General features: G+C 36.2%; 3 protein-coding genes across 4 annotated transcripts; 1 reads left to right on the top strand and 2 right to left on the bottom strand.

Annotated features, from left to right (window-relative positions):
* The first annotated feature begins 4768 nt into the window (after positions 1–4768).
* LOC107768761 (short-chain dehydrogenase TIC 32 B, chloroplastic-like) lies at positions 4769–8565 on the top strand. Its single transcript, XM_075248454.1, has 8 exons — positions 4769–4959; positions 5715–5946; positions 6046–6125; positions 6241–6394; positions 6884–6962; positions 7301–7385; positions 7476–7522; positions 8064–8565. The coding sequence occupies exons 1-8, from the start codon at positions 4848–4850 to the stop codon at positions 8268–8270; spliced, it is 996 nt and encodes a 331-aa protein (XP_075104555.1). The 5' UTR covers positions 4769–4847; the 3' UTR covers positions 8271–8565.
* Positions 8566–9010: 445 nt separating this feature from the next.
* On the bottom strand, positions 9011–13201 carry LOC107768759 (uncharacterized). The gene is made up of 3 exons (XM_016587906.2): positions 12723–13201; positions 10864–11305; positions 9011–9624 (listed from the first exon to the last, which is right to left on the bottom strand). Exons 1-3 carry the CDS (start codon positions 12791–12793, stop codon positions 9199–9201), a joined length of 939 nt encoding a protein of 312 aa, XP_016443392.1. The 5' UTR covers positions 12794–13201; the 3' UTR covers positions 9011–9198.
* Positions 13202–16361: 3160 nt separating this feature from the next.
* On the bottom strand, positions 16362–20337 carry LOC107768762 (soluble inorganic pyrophosphatase-like). Of its 2 annotated transcripts, XM_075248184.1 has the most exons (7): positions 19983–20337; positions 18793–18922; positions 18682–18710; positions 17888–17953; positions 17694–17801; positions 16855–16934; positions 16362–16755 (listed from the first exon to the last, which is right to left on the bottom strand). In XM_075248184.1, exons 2-7 carry the CDS (start codon positions 18911–18913, stop codon positions 16743–16745), a joined length of 417 nt encoding a protein of 138 aa, XP_075104285.1. In that variant the 5' UTR covers positions 18914–18922; positions 19983–20337; the 3' UTR covers positions 16362–16742. The 2 variants fall into 2 exon arrangements, with proteins under 2 accessions (XP_075104285.1, XP_075104284.1); XM_075248183.1 differs by having other exon boundaries at positions 16362–16934.
* Positions 20338–23461: the final 3124 nt, after the last annotated feature.

Consider the following 23461-nt stretch of genomic DNA (forward strand, 5'->3'; position numbering starts at 1 on the left):
GCGCCAATTTTTCTAGGTGTGGATACCTGGTTTCCGCTTCTCCTAAGGTCCGACTTATATAATAAACGGGAAATTGCTTACCTTGCTCTTCTCGAACTAGGACACTACTTACGGCGACTTCCAATACTGCCAAGTACAAGCAAAGTTTTTCGTCTATTTTTGGAGTGTGAAGTAGTGGGAGGCTCGATAGATATCGTTTTAGTTCTTCTAATGCTTGTTGGCATTCCGGTGTCCAAGCGAAATCGTTCTTCTTTTTGACTAGAGAGAAAAATTTGTGACTTATATCTGATGATCTCGAAATGAATCGGCCTAAGGCCGCAATCCGTCCCGCTAGCTTTTGTACAGCTTTCACGCTGTCCACAATGGCGATGTCTTCGATGGCCTTGATTTTTTCAAGGTTAATCTCGATTCCCCGATTTGACACCATGAAGCCGAGGAACTTGCCCGAGCCGACCCCGAAAGCACATTTTTCGTGGTTGAGCTTCATGTTGTATTTTCTCAAAATCTCAAACGTTTCCTGCAAATGGGTCAAATGGTCCTCTGCGCGTAGGGACTTAACTAGCATGTCATCAATATAAACTTCCATTGATTTACCTATTTGTTCTTCGAACATTTTATTTACTAGGCATTGGTAAGTAGCCCCTGCATCTTTTAGTCCGAAGGGCAACACATTATAACAATATGTTCCATATTTGGTGACAAACGAAGTCATTTCCTGGTCCTCCGGGTTCATCTGGATTTGATTATACCCGGAATAGGTATCGAGAAAAGTGAGGATCTCGTGGCCGGCCGTGGCATCGATCATGCGATCGATATTGGGCAGCAGAAAGGAATCTTTAGGGCATGCTTTGTTCAAATCCTTATAGTCCACACACATTCTAAGTTTGCTCCCTTTTTAGGCACTACAACTACATTGGCTAACTATTCGGGATATATTTCACCTCCCGAATGGACCCTATCTTGAGAAGTTTGGTTATCTCGTCCTTTATGAATGTGTGCTTTTCCTTGGACTGGGGTCTTCTTTTTTGCTTCACCGGTCTGAACCTAGGGTCCAAGCTTAACCGATGCGTCGTTATGTCTGGTGGGATCCCTGTTATATCTAAATGGGACCATGCAAAACAATCAATGTTATCGATAAGAAATCGGACAAGTTTCTTCCTGAGTTCGGGGCTCAACCCCGTTCCCAGGTATACCTTTCGTTCGGGCCGATGCTCGATTAGTATGACTTGTTCCAGTTCCTCAATTGTTGATTTGGTGGCGTCGGAATCATCGGGGATCACGAAGGATCGAGGGATCTTCTGATCATCATCTTCTTCGATCTTCTGGTAATCTGGCTGGGTCGAAACTGACATCTGTGATTGCTATTTGGTATTCTGTTCTCCTTCTGAGCCTGATCCCTTTATCGGCGAAGGAGAGGATATTGATTTCGCTTCCTCGACGGCAAACATTTCTTTTGCGGCCGGTTGTTCTCCGTATACTGTTTTGACACCTCTCGATGTTGGAAATTTGAGGACCTGGTGTAGGGTCGAAGGTACAACTCTCATGTTGTGGATCCATGGACTTCCAAAAAGGGCGTTGTATCTCATATCACCTTCGATCACATGAAACTTTGTTTCCTGGATGGTTCTGGCCATATTTATTGGTAGGATTATCTCGCCTTTGGTGGTTTCACATGCCATATTGAATCCGTTTAAAACCAGAGTCGCGGGTACGATTTGGTCCTGCAGACCGAGCTGTTCCACGACCTTCAATCTGATGATGTTGGCCGAGCTACCTAGATCGATTAACACACGCTTAATTTTAGTTTTATTCACTAGTACAAATATTACCAGTGCATCGTTATGAGGTTGGATGACTTCTTCTGCATCTTCATCATCGAAGGACAAAGTCCATACACGTGCGTAATCTTGAGTTCGAGATCTCTTTTCCCTCACAATCGATGTTTTAGTGCGTTTAAGCACCAGTCTATGAGGGGTATCGACACCACCGATGATCATGTGAATGACGTGCTGCGGTTTCTCTTGCTCGTTTTGCTTGTCGAAATCCCTATTTTTAAAGTGATTCTTCGCCCTATCACTCAGAAACTCCCGAAGGTGCCCTTTGTTAAATAAGCGGGCTACTTCCTCTCTTAATTTCCTGCAATCTTCCGTTCTGTGGCCATGGGTGCCATGATATTCGCACATTTGATTGGGATTCCTTTGGGCAGGATCGGTCTGCATGGGTCGAGGCCATTTAGTGTCTTTGATGCGTCTGATAGCCGACACGGTGGCAGATGCATCAACGCTGAAGTTATACTCTCATAATCAAGGTGCTTCTATAGGATCGGAATATTTATCAAAGCCGCTCTTGCTCATAAGTCCCCGAGAATTTTTCCCTCGATCAATCATTCGATTGTTCCGAACTGTATTGCGTGCTGAACCGTTATTCATCCTATCTGTGACGTACGGTTAGTATCGGTCTCTGTTCGACCTTTGTTCTCTGTTGATCTCCCTTTGGCTTTTAGTAGTTGTCCTTTTCTGATGCACGGGTCCATACAGAGCTCCCAACTGATCATCCTCGACCCTAATTTTTGATTGATATCAGTTGTGTATATCTGCCCAAGTTATTGCTGGATACTCGATCAAATTTTGTTTCAGCCGACATGATGCTACCGAACTTAGTTCGTTCAACCCTTGGGTGAAAGCTTGTATGGCCCAATCGTCTGTGACCGGTGGCAATTCCATGCGTTCCATTTGAAATCGGGATACAAATTCCCTCAGCATTTTATTACCCCTTTGCTTTACTTTGAAGAGGTCTGATTTCCTTATTGCAACCTTTATGGCACTAGTATGTGCCTTTACGAACGAATCTGTTAACATGGCAAAAGAATCGATGGAATTTGGTGGTAAATTGTGATACCAGATCATTGCTCCCTTCGAGAGTGTCTCCCCGAACTTTTTCAACAACACGAATTCGATCTCATCGTCCTCCAAATCGTTACCTTTGATGGTATATGTGTAAGAGGTGACATGTTCGTTAGGATCGGTCGTACCGCTATATTTGAGAATTTCGGGCATACGAAATTTCTTGGGGATTGGTTTTAGGGCCGCAATCGAGGGAAAAGGCTTTTGTATGAATTTTTTCGAATCAAGCCCTTTTATCATTGGTGGAGCCCCCAAAATTTGATCGACCCTGGCATTGTATGTTTCCACTTTCTTGTCATTGGCTTCGACTCGTTTTGTGAGTTCCTCGAGCAATTTAGTAATTTCAGGAGTGGTCCCCGATTCTTGCTCGTTTGATTTCACTACGGCGGGCTCCGTTCTGGGGGTGATTTCTCGAAGCGGATTGGAATCCGGCCTGCTCTGTATATGAGTTTGGCTCTATAACTGAGCTATCGCTACTTGTTGTGCTTGTAGCATCTCGAAGATCATACGCAAGCTGGCCCCGATTTCCCCCGCGTTATGGGTGTCTTGGGCTACGGATCGAGTACCACCCTGAATGGTTCTTTCCGGTTCGGAACGCTGATGCGCCTCTAGAGCTATTTGTGAATTGACATCCAATGGTACTTCGGCTCGAATTTTGGGTGCTTCGATTCGAGCCTCAGTGCCATCATCGAGTGGCCTTCCGGGCCCGGGTGCCAAGTTGTTGGTTTCATCTTGAAGGCCGGTTTCGTGGTCAATAGATAAAGCCATTGCTGATTTGAAGTTGTAAGCTGGTGTGTACTGTAGATTTATATCAAACAATCACTGTTATCCTTAGCCCCACGATGGGCGCCAAACTGTTTACCCAAAAAATCAGATAAAGTTAAATTTATGTATGATTCTAAGGATACGTAATATCCTTTGATACAAAGATAACAATACAAGTATTTTGACTATGGGAATGAAAATGATGAACAGAAAGAATGAATAGGACGAAGTAAGACAAGCACAAGGAGATATCTTTGTCTATAAGAAAAGGGTCTGTTGTTTCAATCTGTTGCCTTCCCCTTAGCTTACAAGGATCTCCTTTTTATAATAGAGGGTCATTACATTATTTATAACAAAATAATAAAATAAAGCATATAGTGGAGAACCCATGATGATTTATCTCTTTCTCGATTCCCGCCAAGATTCTCTCTCTTGGTGCGGTTGCAACGGCTCTTGTCTGTGAGCTCGATACTGGCTCGAACCCGTTACTGGGTCGGCTCTTAGGTCTTGGCTTGAGTTTGACCTTCGGAGCGGGCATGGTCCATTCCCGACCTCGAAGCAACACCTCGGGCTCGATAAGATTATCGAGCCGACCCCTCGAGCAGCCTTTGGACTCGAGGCTCGTTTGTACCGTCTTCGGAGCTTACTCCCAAAATCCTACTCCGGTTTCTCGCCACTCGATCTCGATCGAACGTAGGAAAGCCGAAATCTATTTTGACCGTATACATTTTGAAAAATGAGTAATTACTAATAAGGGTAAAATAAGAAAAAATAATTGCTGATACTAAATGTAATTAGTTCTTAAATTTCTTGTTTATACGTATTTTTGTTCAACCTAAACATGGGAACACAGTTGAAAAGTTGGTGAAGCTAATTACAGCCGGTCACCGATCGACTGGAACATTTAATGCAACCGTATGTCTTTTTCTACAACAAATTTACTTCCAACAATCTTCTAATTCTTACTTTCCCACATTTAGTGTTCAATCTCTCAACCCACTGTTCATATCGCTTTTACAATAACGTCATGTCATTGTCCACACTTGCCGCTTCTCTTTCTTTAAATTTTGATGATATATATATATATATAGGTTCTTGCCTTTTCAGTTTCAGTTCACATCACAAGCTAGTCTCTTCCCTCTTTTATATAGAAATAGAGAAAATATCTTCTTCTTCGATATGTTGAGGTTGATAACAGGAATAGCAGGGCCAAGTGGGTTTGGATCAAATTCCACTGCTGAGCAGGTTACTGAGGGCATCGATGCTAGCGGTTACACTGCCATTATTGCAGGTTTTATGTCTAGTTGTTAATTGTTTGCTTGTGTATGAGCGTTTCTTTAACTTTTAACTAACTTATGGAAGAAAATAAGAATAGGAAAAGGTCTTTGATTTGCTCTGTGAAAACCACTAGGATCGTCTAATTTTGGTTGTTAATACTGGTACAATCATCTTAGTACTTGTCACTAATTTCTTAGTCGTGTAACGTTTAGGACTACCATTTGTTAAACATGCGAAAAAGTCAAGAGGATTCAATATATATATATATATATATATATATATATATATATATATATATATATATATACGGTCGAAATATCTCGGCGAACTCCCTTCCACCCTCTAGCTCGGTCACTGCATGCAGATGAACAAGGGCATACCTAGTGTACTATGATGGGTTCGATGCGGATCGGAGTAAAAATTCTTTAAAATTATAAAAATAGTAGATATGAACCCATATAACTTTAAAAATATAATGAGTTCAATACTAAAAACCTTAAAAGATGAACTCATAAAGTTTAAATTATGGATCCGTCCACGTAACATCAAAAATTCATTTTTGGATCTTTTATAAAAGTTGAAAAAATATATACTCAACAAAAATATAGAGTCTTTCTTCTGTCGTTTGTTTATCAAAACAGTTTGTGCAAAAACAAAAAAGATGAATCTTTTTACCAAAAACTCTTCATCAAAATTTTCAAGCAAATGCATGCCATTATGGTAAGTATTGAAGTAATTCGTATTTAAACGATATACATGTGACCACAGGAGGTGCAAGCGGCATTGGTTTGGAGACTGCAAGAGTTTTAGCACTGAGGAAAGCTCATATCATTATTGCAGCAAGAAATATGGAGGCTGCAAATGAAGCAAAGCAAAGCATTTTGAAGGAAAATAAATCTGCTCGCGTTGAAATTCTTAAACTCGATCTCAGCTCAATGAAATCGATCAAGGCATTTGCAGATAACTTCCTAGCACTTAATCTTCCTCTCAACATCCTAATGTAATTCTCTTTTTTTCTCCATTGGGATTGGATTATGATATATCTTTAAAAGAATATGTTTACCATGTTTCTAATGGAGTATATAATTTGCAAAACCAGAAACAATGCAGGTATTATGTTCTGTCCATTTCAGCTTTCTGAGGATGGAATAGAGATGCAATTTGCCACAAATTATCTTGGTATTATAATATGTAACATAATATCCAGATTTTGGACAAATCATATGTCTCGTGGTCGTGGATGTGGCTACTTTTGTTCTGAAAATTATTTTTCCTTTTTTTGTGGAATTTTCAGGTCATTTCTACTTGACTAACCTTCTTCTAGACAAAATGAAGGAAACAGCAAAAGCCACTGGTATTGAGGGTAGGATTGTGAACTTGTCATCAGTAGCTCACATTTGCCCTTACAGGGAAGGAATACAATTTCACAATATTAATGATAAAAACAGGTAACCTTAATTTGCAGTGTTTCGTACTGATGGTAATGGAATCAATTTCTAGATTGTGACTATTCGTTTTACTTATTGGTAGATTTCTACTATTACATGTTGTTCCTTTCGCTTCGTTTTCTTATTATCCTATTGTTGTTACTGCTTGAAGGGGAGTCTTGGCGTAACTGATAAAATTGTTGCCATGTAACCAGGAGGTCACGGGTTCGAGCCGTGGAAACAACCTCTTGCAGAAATGTAGGGTAAGGTTGCGTACAATAGACCCTTGTGGTCCGGTTCGTTCGTGGACCCCCCACTGTATCGGGCTGCTTTTTTTTTGTTGTTGTTACTACTGCTTTCTTTTCCTCTTTTCTTGAGTCGATGGTCAATCGGAAACAACCTCTCTACTTCTAGGTAGGGGCAAGGTCTGCGTACATACTATCCTCCCCCGACCCCACTTGTGAGATTATACTTGGTTTGTTATTGCTGACTATTCGTTTTACTGTTCAGTTATCAAGACAAACTGGCGTATGGACAATCCAAATTGGCCAACATTCTACATGCCAATGAGCTATCCCGCCGGTTGCAGGTAATTAGTTGGCTAAGTTTGTCTAATACTGCAAGCTGTTACCTGGAGGAACAGAAGCTATTCTCCAAATATATGAAAAAATACTTTCCCAAAATAAGCTGATTTTTGTAGGTTGACCAAATAGGGTATTAGTCTCGTATAGTTCTTTTAGTCAAACAAATGGCTAATGTTTAAATATGCTTTTGGATATGTTGGGGGTTAAAACCTTAAAACCAATGTGTTGCCTATTTCATTAACTCCATTTGACACAAATTTAGAGTATGACATCTTTTCACTGGATATGTGGCTAAGCTATACTCAAGAGGGTATTAGTGATGCAATTTTCTCCTGAAATGCAGGAAGAGGGAGCAAATATTACTGTTAATTCAGTTCATCCAGGTTTGATAATGACAAATCTAATGAGACATTCAGCCCTTCTTATGAGTATGTATACATATAACCCTCAAACAAAAGATTAACTCGAGGAACTACTCGTTCTTGTAGAGTTAATTGGATTGTTTTTCTTTTTGACAGGAATACTGAGGGTTTTCACTTGTTTCCTGTGGAAGAATGTCCCTCAGGTAAACAGAACAACCCATTTCTCACTTTGCTATAATGTAGAGGTTAAGTCTTTCCAATTCTAATGGATTAGCAAAACCATAAAATGAGGAATTTGGTACACATTAAATATTCCTCATATTAGTGGTATATAGTTGTCAAGCCTATAAAGAATGCCAATGGTGAAGTAGTAAACCATTGTTCCTCATAGGGGCGTATCTACTATAGAAGCTACGAGTTCATTTGAACCTTTAGCTTCTGCTGGGACCCTATATATTTGCTTAACATTTTATTAAATATGTAGAAACAATATATTTTGAACACATTAAATTAGACAGGATGTGGTAGAATTTCGAATCCTGAATCCGCCTCAGGTTCCTCACATCATCCTAGCGAGAAGTTTCAGCGTTGAGCATATCAGAGAACATTTTGAAAATAAAAGCATTGCAAATCCCACCACCCCATATTGGCCTTTCCTTAGTTGTTGCCAAAGAAACATTCAATAGTTAATATACAACGATCACCGAAAAACTACTGAAGAAATTCAAAACTGATATTTTCCAGGGGGCAGCTACAACTTGCTATGTCGCCCTCTATCCAAGTTTACAAGGAGTGACTGGAAAGTACTTCGTTGATTGCAATGAGTTCAAGCCAAGTAAGCTTGCACGAGATGAAGTTTTAGCTCGGAATCTTAGGGATTTCAGCAATAATCTAGTCAATGCTTCTCAAAAGACTGACAAACAGAACACAGACAATGCTACAAGTTATTAGTACATTTCATATCTTATGACACTGTTGTTGAAGGTAGCTAGGAGGCTTAATTCTGCTTCCAATCTATACTCTCTTTGCAGTTTTTTTCAGCCTTATATTAAAAGTTTAAGGCTTTAGCTCTCTTACTTTTTGGTTCTTAGTCGATGTAATTTCTCTGGAAATGTCTATTTAATTTTCAATCTTTTAGATGCTGTGGATTCGCTAGTTTAATGATTCAAGTATAGCAGTCAAGCCTATGAGTGAGGCATGCATATGTGATATGGCATTCTATGAGAAGCGCATACATATTTCTTTATTATATTTTGTTCTTCCCTGTATTCTTAAAAATAATTCTTCTTTTTAAAGATGTACAATGAATGAAACATCTAGGATGTGTTTGGTATGGGGGAAAATGTTTTGACTAATAAATGATTTTCTTACTTTCTGGTCTTTGGTTAGGTAGTAGAAATTATTTTTGAAAAATATATAATTTAGGCAAAAACCATGTGAGACGAAATGGGTCTAGGGTCAGGGTCTAGGGGCGTGGCTGGCCGGGGAAGGGGGGAAATTTAACTACAAAACTAAGGAGAAACACCAACAGTTATTTCAAAATGCACTTAGGTGTCGGATCTTTGGGGGGAGCATATTAAACGATTTTCACTCGTAATTGGGAAAGCGCAATGAAACAACAGTCTTAATATAACTTGTTCGAACTAACATGAAATATGTTAAACCAAAAAACAGTTCACACGAGAAAACAGTTAAACATGAAAGTAGAAATTATAGTCTCAACCGACATGACAATGTTGAAAAGTTTAGCATGAACATGATATGACCAACTACGACTCCTATTTCACAACTTTCACTGCTCAACAAAGACCTCACACTTATTTATTTACAAAACTCAGGTGAAATAATCAAGAAAGCACACTAAGATCAAAAAGGGAGCTCAGCTGGCCTCTGCAACTGGGAAGTGCAATTTCGTGATGGATTTCCTAAGAAAACTACTCCCACAAAATGGATCTGGCCTGCCAATATCAAAATCCACAACGCTAGATTGTACCTCACCCGACGAAGCTGTGATGTTGCTATCATCTAGAGGATGGTAACTTATCTGAGAACTCCCTCCATGTCTCCGAGCTTGCTTCTTGTCTTTACCCTTGTTCCCTCGTGAAGATTTACCATTGTTTTTCTGCTTATTCTTCCCATTCTTCTTCTTGCCACTCTTATGGCATTGTCCCTTGTTTGGTACATGTGACACTGCTGTTGGGACAGGGTCATACACATCCGGAGCCCATGTTACAGTCAGCTTCCTCGGTTGACTGCCTAGTTTCTGACGGCTACCCTTTATGGCAGATACAAGCTTCAAAGGAGTCTGCGAAACAACAAAACACAGAAAAGGGAAAGAGGAAAAAACAGGACTGTTAACACCTGCAGTTACTAAATTGCTCAACCGTGAAACAATCGCCATTTAGAGAAAGTCACCCTCTATATCTAAACAGCAGTTCTATGCTCCAGTGCTGTTTCCACTACAGTGTAACTTCACCTTGTAATTTGTAATAGATAATTAGGAGCCATGATATAAAAGAGACCAGTCAAATGGTTTACAACTCACAAAATATATGTTGGAAAATGAAAGATCCACAAATTAAATCCAACAAAGCCAAGAAATAATGTTTGCGGGAATCACAAGCAACATACCAGGGAAAGGTTGTCAAAATATAACCAAAAAAGCAAACAAATATGTGTCTGAACGAGGGAAGACTGAGCTTCATATGGCTAACTTTTAAACATCCTCCTGTAAGCATTCTGATATGATATATACACACACACACTATTCCTTTCGTGATAACAGACCCAACCCCGCATTGAATCTAACACCACCAACACATACCTTAGAAGAAACTAAAACATTATAAACAAACCATTAAAACTTCCCACAGGTAGTACTCATAATGACTACTAACTCAAGGTCAGAGTGTATATGAAAGAGCAGCCAAAAGCGAAAAAGCAATTAGTGTCCACAAAGAACTCCAAGCAAAAATTAAATACAGGAAAGCCAAGAAATTGTGGCTTGTGGCAATAGCATCATTGATGACCCCAAGGAGAACAGCTAAAACCGAAAGCAAGATACCAAGGATAGGTGGACAAACGATATACAAAGAAGGAACATATACAAGGGTATAGTGAGCGAGCTTACGCCAACAATTCAAACAATCCACCTATACAATATTCAGATATAATACATATCGGTTCATGAAAAAGTAAAGGAAGAACCAATCCACACTGCAACAAAAACAAAACATAACTTACCATTAACAATTTTTTTTTGTTTTTGATATATCATACCTTACTATTACCACTTTCTTTTTTAATACGTACATACCTCTCACCATAAACAACTCACAAGTAATGTTTATAATTACCACTAACTCAAGGTCAGAGTATGTCCTGCTAATCAATAAGTAACGTTAAAAAAACAAGATAGATGTAAGCATGTGACTATATTTCTCGGATAACAAATAGTAAACAAGGTCAAGAAGTCCTCCATAATATCAATAGACCAAGAAAAAAAAACTTGATGGAGAACATTGCTGAGACACAGAAAACTCACTGGCAGGGATACGGAACGTGAGTAAGATAAATCAGGAGATTTAGCATCAGCACCATGTATCATTACTTCAGCAGTCACGTTTTCCTTTCGCTCCTCCCCACCAATTTCTGCAGGAGGAACGCTCATACCAGAGCATGGAGATGTCGCACATTTGATCAAGCATTTCACAGAAGCAACTTTACCAGAGTCACTTCCATGAGAATCTTTAATTACATTTTCCTTCACTGTCTCAGAATTGCACTTATTATTTGAGTCTTCACCACCCTGAATATTGAGATAATCAGTCAAATGGCAGCCAAGATCATTTATGGAAAGACCTATATATCCAAAAGCACAATCAGGCGTCTCCTTTGATGACTCGCAAAAGCCGCCAACATTTTCAGACACTGACTTGTAGTTAGGAGGACAATCGCCCATCAAATACAAAGAGAGCAGCAAAGATCTGCCAAAGTGTGCAAAGAGAGTCTGAGCAAAATAATAACAAGAATATCTATTCGTAGAAATAGAGGAGACAGATAAAGCAACTGCATCAGAAACAAGCTTTCATTTCCGTTCCAATCTAATCATTTGACCTCTGAACAATTTAATATTCGAGCCATCTAGCACGAGTTGAAACAGATCTAGACAGAAATGAACCATCAAACCAATTTAAATGCAGTAATTGCTTCTGGCCAAACTGGACTATTCAATTAAACAAAATATGTGTATTGCAAGCCATTCAGATACATCCAAAACCCAAAAATCCACCAAACAACAACAACAACATACCCAATATATTCCCATACTTAGGGTTTGGAGATGGTAGTGTGTACGCAAAACTTACCCCTACCTAGAGTGGCTGTTTCCAATAGACCATCGGCTCAGGAAAGTAGGGAGGAGGAGAAGAAGAAGAAGAAGAATAAAAAGCAGAGGGAGAGAAAGAAGAAGAAAAAGGTAGAAAGAGGGGGTTTAAAAAAGGGGGGGGGGGGGGGGAGAACAGAGTGAGTAGCACCAAAATAGTAATAACAGGAGAATACCATAACTGAAAAAAACTAAACAACATGGTGTAATATAAATCTGAGAGATAGGAAATTACATGCGTGCTACTAGTACTACTGGTAAGAAAGGGGAAAACTCTCAACTACCTGCTAACCTTCTACCCTAATACTCGACTTCCACACCCTCCTATCTAGGATCATGTTCTCAGTGATATGAAGCAGCGCCATATCCTGCCTAATCACTTCTCCCCAGTACTTCTTAGGTCTGCCTCGACCTCTTCTCAAACCTGCCATGGTCAACCTCTCACGCCTCCTAACAGGAGCGTCAACGCTTCTCCTCTTAACATGCCCGAACCATCTCAGCCTCGACCCACAAACCAATTTAAATGCAGTAATTGCTTCTGTCCAAATCGGACTATTCAATCAAACAAAATATGCGTATTGCAAGCCATTCAGATACATCCAAAACCCAAAAATCCACCCACAAGGTTTTAAAAAAATGATTAAAGCAAATGTAAGCTGCACAGACAATCAGATACAATATGCAACCACCACCATAATAACAGTTGAAGTGCCTAGAAAGTTATTCCAAACTACTTTTTTTTTATGACGGTGTGCACTTCGCCTTGATACCTGCTACCTACTAGCAGGCAACAGGTACGGGTAATTCTGCCCACGACTTAGGCAGATGGGAATAAATCACCTGGTATTTTTGACTCGGCTGAGATTTGAACCTAAGACCAGATGGTTGTCCTCCCACGTCACTGCCCACTAGGCTACACCCTTGGGTGCAAACTACTGTAGCTAATATTCATGCTTTAGTAATTGTTAAAGAAGAATCAAGTCAAACAGAATCAAGTAAGACATATTTTAGATTATTACCTTTGAGTTTGTTGATCGAAATGAACCTTATCAGATCCTCCAAATAAGACGAGCCAAATCCAATCTAGCATCAGCACAAACAAATCCGCTAAAAACTGACCAACTATACTAAAAGACGACAACGATTTAAAAAGTAAACGTTAACTAAGACTATTATTAGGCCAATCAACTTTTTTCAGACGATAAAAACACAATAAACCATAGAAGAATGCAGCGAAGCTGAGATCAAATACAGAAGGCACCGAATGCATTGTTCGATGCTCTTCAATATTAATTTTCCACACAAACAAAAACCCTAATTCCAAAACCCTAGCTCAGGGATCAGCTCTACAGCCAAAACAATGAATCAATATGGAGAAAAATTGTTGAGATTTGGAAGGAGAAATTGAATAACTATAGCGTGAAGATTGGCATGGGAATAGAAATTGGACTGAAGAGACTGAAGAAGTAGAGCTCTTAAATCAGACAGAAACGCCTTATCCGAAAAATAAAAAGATAATAGCACCGTACATATAGTGTATACGGCGTATAGATACATTTGAAGGTACTACACTACTTATTTTGGAATAAGAAATTCAGTAATATCAGATTATTTTGAGGAGAAAAACCATAACCCTTTCCAAATTATAATGTGATATTTCCTTTAATATAATAACAATAATATTTAATTTTAAATTTTTTATTTTATGTTTAATAAAATAATTTTTAGTCACATAAATATTTATAACTTATTTAGACCATAATGACTACGATGGTTTGGGCATGTGAGAAGGAGAGACATAGATGCTCCGGTCAGGAGGTGTGAGTGGTTGACCATGACGGGTTTGAGGAAGTATTGGGGAGAGGTAGGCCAAAGAAGTATTGAGGAGAGGTGATTAGGCAGGACACGACAATGCTTCACCTAACCGAGGACATGACTAGCGATAGGAATGTGTGGAGGTCGAGAATTAAGGTGGTAGGTTGACAGGTAGTTGTGAGTTTCTCCTAGGTTTACCAGTAGTACTAGTATTATTCTTGTTGTTGGTTGAAAGTTACTTCATTTTAGTTTGTTATTATATCTGATACTTAGCAATCTTGTCCATTATTTTTGAAAATTGCTACTGAAAATTGTTGCTCCCTGATTGTTACTATTTGATGCTACTCTTTCTCCCTTTTACTGAAAATTGTTGCTCCCTGATTGTTACTATCTGATGCTATATTTTCTCCTCTTTTTCCTTATCGTCTTTAATCTCCCTCGTCTTTCTTTCTCCCCTCTCTTTCTTCCTCTTCTTCTTCTTTTTTTCCTTTTCTTCTTTTCCACTCAATCTTGAGCCGAGAGTCTATCGAAAACAGTCTCTCTATCTTTCCAGATAGTGGTAAGGTCTGCGTACACACTACCCTCCTCAGACCCCACTTGTGAGATTATACTGATTATGTTATTGTTATTGTTGTTATTGTTGTATTTAGACCATAAATTTTTTAACAAAATTATAATTTTATTAAAATTTATAAAATACTCCTATGGACTATTTTGGAAAGAAAATAAAATACTCCTATGAACTAACTTGGAAAAAGAAATAGAGTAATATGGACTATTTTGGGAAACTAATGTAATGTGTAGTGAAAAAAAAATGTAACGTGTAGTGTACTGTGGATAAGATCGACAAAATTGTTGGCTCAAACAAATATGGACTGTGAGGGAATCTGATTAAATAAAGGAGATGAATAAGGACTACTCCTTCTAGGGAAAAGTTAAAAATGAATATGGATTTATTGACTGAAATTCTGCCAGACAACTCGGTTTCTGACATGGCTAATACAAAATTCACACGTTTGAGATTCTTTTTCCCTTACAACTTTATGACTTCGTGGCATTTGTTTATTACATCAGCGGAGAAGGGTAAGATATAAAATATTAATCGATCAAAATTATGTCCTACCGTCTTACAATTGAATATAATTGCCCCTCATCTGATGGAAGGGACACGTGGCAGCCTTCTAAGTATTTTTGATATCTAAACCGTTATCCATATTAAATACCCAATATCCATAACTCTAAACCCGACCTATCTCAAGACTTATTTATCTCCTTCACAAGAAAAACTCCTTCCTCCAAAATATGGAAGTGTTCAAAAATGATGATCCTTAAATTTAACACTAAATTCTTCCAACGAGCAGTAGTTAATCTCTTTGATTTAAGCACATACAACACTACGATTCAATTCTCAAGAAAACAATATTTAAAAGAATTTCAATATAGAGACAATTCAAGTTCAAAGAACTCCAAATTTGCAGTAATATTTGCAACCTCAATTCTCATCAGCAAACATTATAAATTAGAATCACATTAATGCTCAACTGCCAACTGCAAAGTACTATCAAATCCTTCAATTTCATTTTTTCAATCATAAAAGCACTAACAAGATTTTTCACGGCTTAATTGCTTGAATTTTTAGACTCGAAAAGTAAAGATTTTTTTTTTAACCTTAAATCTAATTCGCCAAGGAACCCCACAGCTCCTTTACTTGCAAATCTTCTTTAACCAAGCTAAAAATTAGTGGTTAATCTAAGATTTTAGCTCAACAAAATAGACCCAGATAATTACTTCAGTAGAATAATTCTAACACTTCAACAATTTTAGTTCCAACTTGGATAACTTAAGAACCCATCAGTTGTAGTTCGATTATTTTTACCCGGTTCTTTAAATCAGTTGCTAGCAATATTCTGAATCAAGAGCAACTCCTAACAATCAAACCAATTTTAGGATTTTCAAGTATCCAACAACACAAAATTTCCTTTTTTTTTTGTATGATTTCTGATCTGGAAATTAAGGAAATAAACAAGAAATTATTCTAACAATTTCTTAGTCTACGCTCTGAAACAAAAAAGATTCAATTTGTAAGAAATTTGGAAGCATGGAGGAAGGAGCTTCCCTTGGGAAGGAGATAAACTAAGAGAAAGGGACGAGGATTTAATTGATTAAGTCTTGGGATGGGTCACGTATAAGGTTATGGATATCGGGTATTTAGTATGGGCAATTGGTTGGGTATTAAAAATGTTTAGAAGGCTGCCACGTGTCCCTTCGGTCAAATGAGGGACAAATATGTTTAATAGTAAGACGGTAAGGACAATTTCGATCGATTAGTATAACGGAGGACAACTTTAAACAATATTTGATAGCAGAGGGATATATCTGACTCTTTTCCGTTATAACAACAACAACCACCTAGTAGAATCCACTAGTGGAATCTGGAGAGTAGAGTGTACGTAGATTTTATCCAGGGATAGGGGGTCTGACATTTGTTTATTAGAGTTTATAAATTTGAATTTACAAAGTTACTTTTGAATTTTTGAAAAAAGAATTGCTTGAATTATCATTGCAAATCAACGATAGCAAGGCCATTTGACTAAATATGTGACATCCTGACGATTATGACCATCTGTATCGAGCCTAGGAACCCATAGCTCGGGAATACAATCTGTTCCATAGCAGAATCATCTAATTATTGAGAATCATTTTTTTTATTTTTTTAAAGTTTCTCAGCTCAATAGACTCAGAATTTTCACAAACATAAGGAAAAGCAAATAGAGAAAGGCAAAGTAGAGAAGAAAAGAGGAAAACTCATATATTTAACCCTCTCCAACCTGTACCAGCTAGAGCAATAGATTCAAGTCAATGGAAAGATCTCATTCTTTTTTGTTAAGTAAATCATAAGAGGAAAAGCTAGCCACTCTCAGGAAGGATTACTAAATCAATTTTATAAATCAAGTAAAAAAGTTACTCCACGTATTACAAAAGCAAATTTATTTCTACATTTTGGAAAGAGTTGTAACAACACAGGGAAAGGGGATTGATTTAAAGTTGATTAATTATACAAAGAGATCTATTATTCTTATAAGATTGATCTGATTTTAATCTGGTTCCTATCCAAATTAAGCACGTTCAAGAAAGGAAGAACAAATACAACTTACATGGACTGCTCTACTGCTTTCGCGGCTTCAGAGGCTGGTAGAAAGTCATCAACTTTAACTTTTTTGTTCTCATTTTTCTTGTCTGATTTTTTTGTCAAACGTTACATTCATCATTGTGTATGCAGTATGCACAAACTTCTGAAATTGAAAATCCACGGTTTTTGAGTTTGAAAAAGGATACCGTACGTCTTTAAAGTGACTAGCTAGCCTATATTCAGGATCATCAGCACGGACTGCAATTATCTTGTCATCTTTTGCTCCCTGAATTCAGACTCAAGTTAATATTCCATTTAACTATTGAGATCAAAGTAATTTTAGTGTATAATTAATAATAGGCATAAGACCAATTGCTCTAGCCCTGCGAAAGCAACCTGGAAGAACAGGTTCCTGTACATTTGCACCATAAAATCAACTGAAGAATAGGCTATCGTAGGCATTTCCATGAACTTAATGGACTAATCATAGAACTAATAGCCACAGCAATATTAAATTTTCTTGTATTAGCAAATTTTATGTATTAAAAAGGCCACAAATAGTAAATTTGCCAAACTCACGAGATGCATGGACTGCACTGACAAGTAGCCTCCAAGCTCGGTTACTAATTAACAAGCTTGGCTTCTTCGGAAACACCAACCAGTTCGACAAAAAGTGTTGTGAAAATAGCAGAAGGTAGATACAGATGATTCAGCATCAGAGGAGCTCCAATATTTTGCATTATTTAACTACTTAAAATGCTGGATTTGATCAAAGTCAAAATCTGATCTAAAGAGTATCTGAAGGGAAAAAAAACACTGATCATATGACTATACTGGGACTATTACTAGACAAGATCAGCTTGTCCGTCTCCGCGTGTTTTATAAGTCATAAAAGAAATTTCACAAACCCTTAGCGGCAAGTCTAAGATAAGCTGTAATATATCAAAGAATGATGCAATCAAGAAGCAGCTTATTCTAGAAAATAATGAGGAGGAGGTTACTGCGATATATGCTGTTACTTCTCGGGATGATGGTTGCTAATTACCTGCATGATGACCAATACATCCATAGGGTCATGGTCCTCACAAATTGTACGAGGGATAAAGCCATAGTTATGGGGGTATACTACTGATGAGTAAAGAACACGATCAACCTACAGACGACAGAATTGTTTCATGTAACTCAGCAAAAGATTCCATAATTTTACTTTTTCAAAATGATAAACTGACCCCTTAATACCTTGATTAATCCAGTTTTCTTATCAAGTTCATCCTTCACCTTGCTCCCCATGCTGATCTCAATCACCTGCAAAGATCAAACAATTGATCAGCTTAACCATATCACTTGCCTCGCCAAAATATTTAGGGGAAAAGTAAATAAAACCCCTCTTTATTGAGCAACCAAGTTTAGAAGTTTCAAATAGAGAAGTTTATTACATTCTAAAGTGACATTATTGTATTAGCTGAAAAAGCTTCAGAGAGAAGGAAAATAACACTTGTTAGTCGATTCAGACGAAGTTAGCTGGTCTAACAAATGTAAAAGCAGTGTATTGGCCTAGAAAATGATCATGTTGTTTGTTACATAACTACTTTAAAGGTAAACAGTCTATTTGTAATTAGGTCCATTTTATATATGATGGTATTTGACTAAACATGAATTTTAAGATGTTAAATTGACTTTTATATATATATCATATTAATGATAGCTGGAGAAAGTACAATTAAGGTAATGTTCAAAAGTTTGATTGAAACAGAAGACATAACACCAAAGTTTAAATTCATACTATAATTTAATGAATGTGAATTCATGTAATCTGTGAGTTGTAAAGAAATGGATGGTGGAAATGTTTTTGGCATCTCAAAATTGAAATAGTATCATATAAATTGAAAAGTAGGGAGCAAATAATGAGCGAGCTAGATATTATTCAACTCATATCAAAGGATGAATTCCGTAATTACATAAACAGACATGTTTAGGTGGAAGAACATAAGATTTGAATTTTGACAGTTCGACATAATATAAAGCATCCTTACCGCATTAAAAACCTTAGGAGCACCTAATCCTGCAGCAAAACATAAATATAAGTTCATGAGCAGCATCAGCAAAACATAAATATAAGTTATTTCAAAGTAGTGATCAAATACCTATCTCAAGATCATGCCAAGGATGAGCTGGAGCTGGTTTCCGTGTCATAGTAGAAAGTATCGTTTCATCAATAGGTGGATTTACAGGAGCTTTGGTTGGAGCTTCATCAGGCTGAACCATGATTGCGAGCTGAACACATCAAATTTAATAGTAGCATATAAGAATCTCCCACATGTAAATAGAAGCAAATCTTTAAGTGATTAAGCAGTGGAATGCAATGTCGTTAGCCAGAGGCAACAGAAAAAGGAAGAAAAACTTAAAAAGGAGAAACAAGGATTGAATGATTGGATACACTTAAACAGAAATTTGTAAGTGCTGGAATATATAAGGTATCGAATTCTGGAATTATCTGTAAGTTCATAGTGCACTATCCTCATATGGAATTTTATTAGGAACAAATTAAATAAGATAAAGATGCATGGCATATATGATATTTGATACAGAAGTCAAAATTTGCAAAATCGGACTTGTTTAGTATTGAATTGGAACTTTCACTATGATTTCAAGAAAAAAGACAAATATGGTTCAAAACAGATTCTCATTTAGCTCTCGTTATATATATATATATATATATATATATATATATATATATATATATATATATATATATATATATATATATTTATATATATATATATATATATATATATATATTATTAACATTTTTCTTAGCGCGCAGACAATCAAACAGAAGTTACAATTACAGGCTTCTGTAGAAGTCAGTTCCCAGTTTCCAAAGGAAATATACAGAGCAATATTCACCAAGTTTATTCGAGTCAATTACGCAAAGCAAAATTTACTGACTTTTCCGTCAGCATCAAATTTAAACGATCGACTCTTAGAAAAAACTTGAAATATTTATGTTCATGAAATCAAGTAAGTAAAGAACCACATAATCAGAATATGAAACCGATAGAAGAAAAACTCCAATACAGCACGAAATTAAACTCCGAATACAACACGAAATGCAGTTTTACAAAAGAATGCGCGTGTATTAATTTTTACAAAAGAAAATTCTAATACTATTACGCTTACACGAGGAAACAGATGCCTGAACTAAGAAAACGAGAAAGGACTTCAACAAATAGTGGTGCCGTAAAACACAAAATCACGCGGAACAGAATGATCGAAAAACACTAAGAAAGTGAAATGAAACTAAAGAAAATGCAGCGAAGAAGATGATTGGTACCTGAAGAAATTAAGAGAGAGAAAATCCTAGAAAGAGAAAGAGAATGTGCAGTTGAATAAATCATCATTGTTGTGCATATGCTTTTCTTGATACGAGGGAGTGAAGTTCGAGAATTATGATAGAAATTAGTAGGCAGTTGAGTCGTAGAGCCCGTTTGGATTAGTTGATTGTAAATAGCTGATAAGCTTGTAGTGCTGAAAAGTTTTTTTAAATGCTGAAACTGATTTTTAAAATAAGCATTTACGTGTTTGGATAGAAGTGCTGAAACTGATAATAAGCAGTTGATGTGTTTGATTAAAAAATGCTGATAAGCTATTCTTTTGTTAAAATGACTAAAATACCCTTGAATCTTTTTCAAAAGATTATAAATTAAAAACTTTTTTGTAAAGAAAAGAATTAATAACGAATATGGAATGAAGAGAAAGTTAAAAAAATTATTTTGGGAAAAGTATTTTGTGAATTAGAAAATATTATTAAGGATAAACTAGTAAAAGTGTTGGTCAAACTAAAAGTGCTTATAAGTTGAAAAGCCATAAGTTGGGGGTGACCGACTTATGACTTATGGCTGATTTTAGCTTATAAGCACTTTGAGTGTTTACCAAACGCGTAGATAAGCCAAAAGGTGCTTATAAGCCAGTTTGACCAGCTTATAAGCTTAGCCAAGCACCCTCCTATTCTTTTCTCTACCAGCAGCATTTGTATGTATTCGGGTATTTTCTTAGTATTAGATTTTCATTACTACATGTTATTTATATCGCTTCGTTATCCTATTATCTTATTATTGTTATTGTCTCATTTCGTGACTTGTATTTCTTTTTCATTACTGTTGTGTATATATTTTCCTTGAGCCGAAAGTCTATTGAAAATAAACTCTCTATCTTCATAAGATAGGGGTAAGGTCTATGCACACACTACCCTTCCTAGACCCCATTATGTAGAATTACATTGGGTATGTTGTTGTTTAAATTTTTATTTTATTGTTAAGCATATATTTCTATAATCACAAAAATATCTATCTATATAGAATAACAAAAGCAAAACTATGATAGGCTGACAAGTGGAATAATCACAATTCTAACACATGTCAAAATTTAGGACAAATGTCCAAGATAGTTAGAGTTTAAAATTGATTTAAAGTACAAATCAAGAAATTAACTTACGGCCTACGAATTTTAAAAGAATTTTATACTTCCTCAAACGTGCTGACAGTTATTCTATTTATTTATTACACATCTTTATTTTTAAAAATAATCTCCCACTCTTTTTGCCGTTTTTAATAAACAACTACACACTCTAATTTGCAATTATTTTATAAATAAAATATCTATCTATATAGAATAACAAAAGCAAAACTATGATAGGCTGACAAGTGGAATAATCACAATTCTAACACATGTCAAAATTTAGGACAAATGTCCAAGATAGTTAGAGTTTAAAATTGATTTAAAGTACAAATCAAGAAATTAACTTACGGCCTACGAATTTTAAAAGAATTTTATACTTCCTCAAACGTGCTGACAGTTATTCTATTTATTTATTACACATCTTTATTTTTAAAAATAATCTCCCACTCTTTTTGCCGTTTTTAATAAACAACTACACACTCAAATTTGCAATTATTTTTATAAATAAAATATCTATATAGAATAACAAAATCAAAACTATGATAGGGTGCCAAGTGAAATAATCACAATTCAACACGTGTCAAAATTTAGGACAAATGTCCAGGATAGTTGAAGTTGAAAATTGATATAAACTACAAATGAGGAAATTAACTTACAACCTGCGAATTTCAAAAGAATTTTATACTTCCTCAAACGTGTTGACAGTTATTCTATTTATTTATTACACAGCTTTATTTTAAAAAAAATTCCTCCCACTTTTTTTGGCCGTTTTTTAATAAACAACTACACACTCAAATTTGCAATTATTTTTATAAATAAAATTGACCAAAAAAAAAAAATCGTCCGAGGAACCCACGATTGATCGTGCTCCCAAACGTGGGCTTCCAACCAAAAATCCCTATTTTATCTACACCTTATTTTATCAACTCAATATACCTTTCTGATTACAACTGCTTTGCAAATATGGCTACACAAGTTAATGAAATCAGACAAATTTCAAGCAATTCGATGCAATGGAATATCAAAGTTAGAGTTGTTCGAATACGGGTAATCCCGGATAGCTTGAAATACCATATTCGTTAGAATTGATTTTACAGGATTCATAGGTAACATATTCAACTTTCACTTAGTTTTAAAGTTCCGCTTCTTTACAGTATTTCTGTTTCTGTTTCCGAAAGTATGATTAACAATTCATCTCATAACAAAAGTATATATCGAATAAAACGCTTCAAAGAGTCGAATCAATTGCAGTAAAATTTCCAATTATAAGGGCAATTTTGAACTGAAAGAGAGAGGAATGTTGCATACCATATTTATGTGGTCTGCCATATTACCAGTACCCTATGAAAATGAATTACAGTGAAACTGATTAATAGTTGAGTAATCACAGTTTTCAGGGAAATTCCAGGTCCTCGAATATATGTTCTAAAATCATGTCCTGTTGATCGGATTAACCTACCTAATCCTGTTAGTCTTATTTTGGTGCCAAAAATATTATCTAAACATACGTACGTAACCTAAGATATTGTTAATCTTTCTGCTTAAATGACATTTTATTTTGGTTTAAAAATAACAGGACCTAAAAGTGTTGTCCTTCTCAAAAATATCAATTACCTGTTGATACCCACTTTTACCCTCATATTTTCTCAAAATATATGTATATATACTTTCAAAACATCATTATTGAGTTTACAAATCTAAACAATCATTTTTCTATAATTTTCTATAATTATTAGAGCTTTAAATTTAATTTTTCTGTATTTAAATTGCTTGAATATTTATTAATCACTCCTTCAAATTATTTTATGATGACTTAACTACTTAAAGTTATTATTTTTGCACCTATAATACATGTTTCAAATATTTTACTTCATTTTATGTAATTACATTAATATTTTAAAGCTATTTGCGCAATTTTGCAGTAATAGCCTATATCTGTACAGAAATGCTCTTTATTTATATTAGTTACGTCAAAATAGCATTTTATATTTTTATAATGTTAATCATTTTAGTGCATAAATAATATTTTTATTTATTTATCAAGCATTTTTTATAAATTATTTTGATAAATTTTGGGTATTTAAATAATAGCCCAATTTTAACCAATTTTCGGACCAGAATTAGCCCAATTACCCCAAGCCCAAAACCAAATCACCTTTTTAAAAATAACCCGGCCGGTAACCCGTTTAAATGACCCGTCCAACCCCATTCTTTCATCTTGGCCGTTGATCTCAAATGATCAACGACTCCTAATAAACTAACCCCTTCTTTTAAATCTGACCCCCTAATCCTAGAGACCCATTGTCTCTACCCAGCCGCCCTCAAACGCTCCTCCTCCCACCAGAAAACCCTAAT

The sequence above is a fragment of the Nicotiana tabacum genome, chromosome 24, assembly GCF_000715075.1.
Source record: "Nicotiana tabacum cultivar K326 chromosome 24, ASM71507v2, whole genome shotgun sequence".
Classification (NCBI taxonomy): domain Eukaryota; kingdom Viridiplantae; phylum Streptophyta; class Magnoliopsida; order Solanales; family Solanaceae; genus Nicotiana; species Nicotiana tabacum.